Raw genomic sequence first — 7,323 nt, 5'->3', positions numbered from 1 at the left:
GGAAGTGTCTTAGGGATAGATTTGAATTTTATCAATTTATAATCTGCTGTGGAAGACATGTTCAAAGGCTCCATACATAAACGCCCCAAATCAAAATGGTCACCGGTTATTAAGGCCTAGACACAAGATTTGAACTGATCTCAACTTCTCCTAAAGCCTCCCGACTCCCTGTTCTCACCAGGATTCATTCATATTCTCTCTCTTTCTAGAAACATTCCCAGGGCCCCCTCCGCTGGCCCGCACGCTTTGGACAGCAGCCAGCAGTGTGACCCACGGACAGCCTGAGGACCCCAAAGGCCGAGAAAGAACCAGAGCCAGTCGCTGGGGGAGGCCGGGGCATGGAGGCCCCCGGCTAGTCTCCGGGCCTGCTGGGCTGCGGGAGGAGGCGGGGGGGGGGCGTAGGTGGGGAGGACGCACACGGGTGCGCGACTATGCCTGGCTCTAGTGAATCCCCCCCCAGAAGCCATCTCCAAAGGCACCAGGGAACCCTCGGCCGGTCTCGGCGCCCCGGAGCTGTCCCCGCCGTCCGGCCATGAGCCACGGCTTCTGCAGAGCCCGCGCAGAGCGGACGCCCGCGGGGCCGCCCGGCGGGACGCAGCCCGGCCGCTCGGCCGCGCCCCCCGGGCCGGCGCCCCCGCCCGCCGCCGAGGCCCTGCGCGGCGCCGGGCCCTTCCTGCTGTACCCGGGCGCCGCCGACCCCTACGCGGGGGTGTTCCCGTGCCTGCCCTTCCCCGGCGCCCTCGGGGTCTACAACGGCCCCTTCGAGCCCGCCTTCATCCAGAAGCGCAACGAGCGCGAGCGGCAGCGCGTCCGGTGCGTGAACGCGGGCTACGCGCGCCTCCGCGGCCACCTGCCCGGCGCGCGGGCCGACAAGCGGCTCATCTAGGTGGAGACGCTGCGCGCCGCCATCCGCTACATCAAGCACCTGCAGGGGCTGCTGGGCGCCGCCCCCGACGGCGCCGCCCCCGACGGCGCCCCGGAGCCCGGCCCCGCCGCCGCCTGCGTCTCCCCTCCGTCCTTGGAGTCGGAGGAATCAGGACCCTGACGGGGGTTGCGGATCCCCGGGGGGGCTGGGAGGGGCGCACTCAGGGGATCGAAGTCCCTGTCGGGTTCACGCGAGCAGCACGCGGGCTGCTGGTCAGACCCGAGACACCGCGGAGGGCCGCGGGGCGCCAGCCTGCTGGGATTCCCCCCAGGAACCCTGGGCGCTTCCATATGAGCTGATCCTCCCCACCCAGTCTTCTGTGCAGGAGCTGGGGAGCAACTCGGAACCCAGATCTGGCTTCACCCCACCCCGGGCTGGCTCCACCCCCGGGCTGCTCCACCCTTCGGGCTGGCTCCACCCCCGGGCTGCTCCACCCCTCGGGCTGGCTTCACTCCCATGCTGCTCCACCCTCCGCTGGCTCCGCCCATCGGGCTGGCTCCACCCCCTGGGCTGGCTCCACCTCCCGGGTTGGCTCCACCCCTGGGCTGGCTCCACCCCCGGGCTGCTCCACCCCCCCCTCTGGCTGCTCCACCTCCGTGCTGGCTCCACCCCTGGGCTGGCTCCACCCCCCGGGCTGGCTCCACCCCCCGGACTGGCTGCCTGCTCTGCCTCAGACCTGCGCTGGGGAAAGTTGGAGCCCAGCTTCTGCTCTGTCCTCGCCGGGGTCCATGCAGTCCTGTCCCCCGGTGTCAACCGGGGTCCCCTGGAGGCCAGTCGTACTTGGATTCTGGAATAATAGCGAAGACGGCTGCAGCCTGTCCTGGATGACCCCACTCCCCTTCCCTCTGTCCTCCGTGGGGCCTCCTGAGATTTTTTCCCAGTTGGGTGAGGGCTGTCCTTTTATTTTATTTTTATTATTTTTTGTCCTGGGGATTGAACTCAGGGTGTCACAGCTAAGCACCCACTCTTACCACTGGAACCACGCCCCAGCCCCTTTTGCATTGGTTGTTTTTGAGGACGGGTAGCGCCCAGCCTGGCAGGCCTGGCTTCAGTCATCCTATTTGTGCTTCCTGGTGTGGTAGCCCTTGATCGAGAGGGAGTCTCCCCAGCATTTCCCCTGGGCTGATTCCCCGAATCTCTCTAGCTAGGCTTGAGCCACTGCCTGGCTAGGTTTGCATTTTTATTTTTGTTTTCTTTTCTTTGGTCCTGGGACTTGAACTCAGGGCCTGGGCACTGTCCTTCAGCTTTTATGCTCATGGCTAGTGCTCTACCACTTGAGCCACAAGCTCCACTTCTGGTTTTTTGCTAGTTAACTGGCGATAAGCATCTCATGGACTTTCCTGCCCTGCTAGCTTTGAATTGCTCTCCTCAGATTTACATTTCTTTTTAACCCTTGGCCCCCGCAAGTCTCTGAGGTCCATTTGCTGTGTGTTTTTACAAAGGACTAAGTAAAAGGATTGTTGAGTCTTATGCTTCCTAGAGCCTCAGCTTCCACACACCAGGGCACGCATGTGAAGCACTGCTTGCAGTCATGCATTCTGTTAACATTCCGTGTTTGTTTGATGTTTGTGGGTGGTTCCATGTTTGAGGGCAGGCCTGGCGAGGGTGGGGGGGTGGGGGGAGGACAAGAGGAAGCTCAATCTGATCCCTGTAGTGCTGAAATGGGAGGGAAGGGTGATGGACTGAGCTGGGACATCCACCACCTCCTCCAAGACCATGTCAATCATCCATTGGGCCCAGGGGAAATAATCTCCATGTGAAAAAAGATTCTAAAGTAAGAGTGTCATTGCCATAGGCTCGGCCTTCCCTAACTTCTTGCTCCAGCCTAGAAAACTTCTATCCTGTCTCCCACTGCCCTCGCCCCATCTCAGGCCTGGGTGTAGCCTCCCCCCCATCCTCCTGGGGGACAGATTGGCATGGCTGGGCTGGAAGGAATGACAGCTGCCTGGCCTGGGAGCGCAGGCCGGGCTGTGGAGGGGAGTGGAAGCTAATTTTACTCACTGGGAGCGGGGACAGTAATCCTCGGGCCCCACCCCCGCCCTGCCTGGCCACCTCAGCAGGACAGGCTCAGCCAGGCCCAGTCCCCAAGCTGGGGACATTGGGGACAGACAGGGAGGAGAAGGCCGTGAGGTGGGGGAGCAGGGGAGATCGTGGTTGCCAGGGAAGCCATGGAGCCAGCCTCACCCCAAGATGAAGGTCTGAAGAAGAAACAGTCCAAGAAACCAGTGCCCGAGCTCCTGCCAAGGCCCCCCCGCGCCCTGTTCTGCCTGACCCTCCAGAACCCCTTGAGGAAGGCCTGTATCAGCATCGTGGAATGGAAGTATCCTTCAGGCTGGGGGTGGAGAAGGGGGGAGGGAAGGAGGAGCGGGGAGAGGGGGTCATGGAGCACAGGCTTCGAGGGCTCTTGGAATAGGATGCACTGCTCCAGAGCGGCATGAGGAAGGAAGGAGGTGTCCATGACACTGGTGACAGGATGTGGAGGGGCTTCCTGGGGTCTGGACAGCAGCCAGGGAGAGTGCAGATGGTGTGCAGCAGGGGCTTGGGTTCGTGGGGCCTGTGTCCTCACCACTGTGGGGTGAGGGGTACTGCTTGGGGTTTGGAAGCAATGCCTTATTGTGGGATACATGGGGGAAAGAAGCGACAGCCCTTTGGAGAAAGATCTCCCCTTGAATGGGAAGGGTGAGAGTAACGAGTGGCAGGTGAACAAACCATTGGCTGGACGGAGCTGGACGGGGAGGAGACGCTGGCTGAGGGCAGGCCAGCTCGGCTTGGCTCCCTGCCACAGGGGAGCAAATCTGGCTCTTTGAGCTGCTGTGCCATCCCCCTCTGTTTGCTGAGCTCTGGGAGGAAGAATGTTGAAAATATCAGGGTTCTTTGGGGGCAAGGAGGGGGAAGAAGTTACAGAGAGAAGAGGGAGGCTTGTGTCTGAGAGACAAGAATGAAATATTTCTACAGGGCGGTGGAAGCGTGGGCTCTTGCCAGTTGTTCCTTGGAAGAGAGGAAACAAGGGATAGTGGGAAGGAGACCACATGGCGACTGCGGGGTGGGGATCAGCTCTGAGCTCCACACAGTGGGGTGCTAGGCTGCATCATCTAGGGGTTCTCCCTCCTCCCTCGCTGTCCTGCTGCTTTCAGAGTGGGGTTTGCCGGTGGCTTTTCCCCTTTTCCCCGTTCTTTGCTGCTCAGAGCTGTCTCCTCCCACAGCCTCTGCCTGCGGCCTCCCTTTCCCTTTCCACTTGGAGGCTGCTGGGAAGGGAAAGGAATTTTCCCACCCTGCCCATCTACCTAGCACACCTTCTCCCCAGGCTGCATGTGGGGTTTCCCACGGCCCCCTCTGCTGCTCTCCCTAAATCTTCCCACTCGCTTGCTCTCTGGAAATAGCTGAGGAGGAAGAGTGGTTCAAGCCGGTACCCGCAGTGTGCCCACAACGTTCTGAAAATTCAACCTGTACCTCTCCGTCAGCCCTTCTCCCCGGGCCCAGGTTGGGAATGTAGCATACGACCCCACCAGCCCTGCCCTGTGGCTGAGCGCTGGTAGGTCTTACCCCAAAGCCAGGATTCCTCGGGCTAGGTCTGGGCAGGCCCTGAGAGAGAGGAACAGCGAGATCTTCAAGCTGAGTAGCCATGAGCCAGGCATCTGCCCTTTGCAGCTCCATGAGTCTAAGAGGAAGAGAGGGATACCGGGGCCCTGCGCTGGAATTTGTGGGAAAGTTGGGAAGGAACATCCCCATGTCTGCTTGTTCCGGATTGCAGTCACAATCCAGGCTGGTCCCCTCTTCCCCTCAACCCCACTACACACCTTGCACGCCTCACAGCTCAGGCAAAGGCTCTCCTTAACCCCAGCACCAGACCCTTCGAGACCATCATCTTGCTCACCATTTTTGCCAACTGCGTGGCCCTGGCCGTGTACCTGCCGATGCCTGAAGATGACAACAACGCTCTGAACCTCGGCCTGGTAAGATAGGTCCTCCCGGCTCTCCTGAGTCTCTATGGTGCTGGGCAATGTCCAGGTCCTTAAGGATGCATACATATCCTGTGCAGGGCTGCTGAGTGTCAGCAGGGCAAGCCCATACTTAGCCTAGAGCCAGTCCTCACTGTGCCCAAGCACCATATAGGAGTGAAGTTAGGGAGTCCTTCCAGCCCCCACAAAGAAGTCTCACTCAACAGATGGGGAAACTGAGCCCCAGTAAGGTCAACAGTGAGCAAAGGTTGAATGCTAATTTCCTTCCCTTGCATATAATCCAAGGCCCTTCCTGTCACTGTGGAAATCTGCAGAAAAAATGTGCTTTAGAGAGTGGTAATGCCATACTACTGCCATCTCTCCCTACTCCTTTGCCAAGAATGCCAGCCCGGAACCATCCAGTACCAGAGCTACAAAGCTGGCTGGTCCTACCTCACCCTTGCACCTCGGCAAATTGCTTCTGCCGCACCAGAGTTTGAGCTCCAGGTTGCTTGCTCAGCTGGTGTTCTGCGGCTTGGGCCATGCCTCCAGCCTGGCCTTTTTGCTGGCTATTTTGAAGATGCAGTCTTGTGGCTTTGAACCTCAGTCCTCTGGATCTCAACCTCAGAGGTGTGAGCCACTGGTGCCTGCCTGGCTTCACCCTGCTTTCTACAGTAGAAAACGGAGGCCCAGAGAAGTTAAGGAACTTACCTAGCCAATAGTAAGCTGATGATAGAATTATTATGCTTAATAATTTGTAATAATGCTATTTAGTAAGTGCTTATTAGCTACCAGATTCTGTGCCAAACATAGTTTGTTTTACTGTATTATCAAATGGTATGACTACTCCTATGGCATAAGTAACATTATTAGACACACTTAAAAGGCAGGTAAACTGAGGTTTGGAGAAGTTTTGACACCTTGCCCAGGGTCACCTATATCCACACGTCATCTTACATTAGAGTCGCCCACCTGGGTCTCTCTACCAGCTGGGTCACCAAGGCCTGGCAGCATGGTGGCTTCTAGAGGAAGGCCTTCTAGAAACACTGGGTTAGGGATGTGGCTCCATGATAATGCACTTGTCTTAACATGCTCAAGGCCTTGGGTTTGATTCTCAGCTTCACAGAAGCAACGAATTCCAGGACAGAGTAACCCTCATTTCAGCAGGTCTTTCCCCCTGCCCTGAAACCCAAGGATCAGATGGGAAGAGGCCCGTCAGAGAGGCTCCTGGGCTAGAAATAATGGTGGTTTTTCTCTGTCTTCATGCTGGTTTCCATGGCAATCTGTCTTGCGCTGAGGAGACACTGGGCTTCTGCATGTATGGCTTTCTGTGAGTGGAAAGGTGAGCTCCCAGGCAGGGCAGAAGGCAGGAGGGCCTCACAAGCACAGGGTCACTGTGGCCAGTGCTGGCAGGAGTCAAGGGTTTTTGGTGCTCTGGGTTGGCAAAAGAATTCATGAAGACAGCGGGGAGAAGGGAGAGGGAAAGAGAGTATGAAGGATGAATAATATCAAAATAATTCATCTGTGGATGAAGATGGCATAAAAAATTCACTGAAAGCCGGGCACCAGTGGCTCACACCTGTAATCCTAGCTACTCAGGAGGCTGAGTGAGACCTAAGGATTGTGGTTTAATGCCAACTGGGACTGGCTCTAAGACTCTTCTCTCCAATTAACTACCCAAAGCTGGAAATGGAGTTGTGGCTCAAGTGGTAGAGCACTAGCCTAGAGTGAAAATGCTCAGGTACAGTGCCCAGGCTGAGTTCAAGCCTTAGTACAAGCACAGAAAGAGAGAGAGAGACAGAGACAGAGACACACAGAGAGAGACAGAGACACACAGAGAGAGACAGAGACACACAGAGAGAGACAGAGACAGACAGAGAAACAGAGACAGAGAGAGACAGAGAGACGGAGAGAGAGAGAGGGAGGGAGGGAGGGAGAGGTCGAAACCAAGCAGACATTCTTTCCATCCTCAGAAAGCTTAATTAAGGAAATCAATTAAATACGTGATTGTAATGAAACTACTTGCACAGAAGTAGCCGTGTGTGAGCTTGGAGACACTGGTGGCCACTGGAGAAAGAAACTGACTCAGGCCAGGAAGCGTCGTGAAGGAGGGATGTTAAGCTGACATCTGAGGGAGAGGGCAGGGCCAGCTTCGAGGCATGTGACCCGTGCAGGGTCCTGGCTTTCGGTTCAGTGCTCCGGTCTTGGCATTGAAATGTTCACTCATTTTATGTGTGAGTGAGTTTGTCTTTTATAAGCAAAGCTCACTGGGATGATGCCACGCACACTGCAAGCTTGGAGGCTTGGCTCATACCCCTTCTCACCTGTTGCCCCTTCCTCCCCCTCTCGTGCCCCCGACCCTGAGTACAGCAATAGGGGATGCTGGGGCTGGTAGATGAGCCCTTTGTTTTGTTCTGGGGCCTTTGGCTCATGCTTGGCTTTTCCTCTCAAATCTGGTGT

General features: G+C 57.2%; 2 protein-coding genes across 2 annotated transcripts in view; both read left to right on the top strand.

The window, feature by feature from the left end:
- The first annotated feature begins 532 nt into the window (after window positions 1-532).
- Ascl5 (achaete-scute family bHLH transcription factor 5) lies at window positions 533-1,753 on the top strand. Its single transcript, XM_013017307.1, is given in 2 exon segments — window positions 533-959; window positions 1,494-1,753. Coding segments are annotated over 2 exon segments (687 nt in total).
- Window positions 1,754-2,884: 1,131 nt separating this feature from the next.
- Cacna1s (calcium channel, voltage-dependent, L type, alpha 1S subunit) overlaps window positions 2,885-7,323 on the top strand; it is a 64,292-nt gene continuing 59,853 nt past the window's right edge. Inside the window, exons 1-2 of the mRNA XM_013017306.1 lie at window positions 2,885-3,245; window positions 4,773-4,878. Coding sequence (XP_012872760.1) covers window positions 3,094-3,245; window positions 4,773-4,878 — 258 coding nt within the window. The 5' untranslated portion in view covers window positions 2,885-3,093. The remainder of the gene's footprint in view (window positions 3,246-4,772; window positions 4,879-7,323) is intronic.

The sequence above is a fragment of the Dipodomys ordii genome, unplaced genomic scaffold (assembly GCF_000151885.1).
Source record: "Dipodomys ordii isolate 6190 unplaced genomic scaffold, Dord_2.0 Scaffold35, whole genome shotgun sequence".
NCBI lineage: Eukaryota > Metazoa > Chordata > Mammalia > Rodentia > Heteromyidae > Dipodomys > Dipodomys ordii.
Note: the sequence above shows the minus strand (reverse complement) of the source record. Positions and strands in the feature narration are given on the sequence as shown.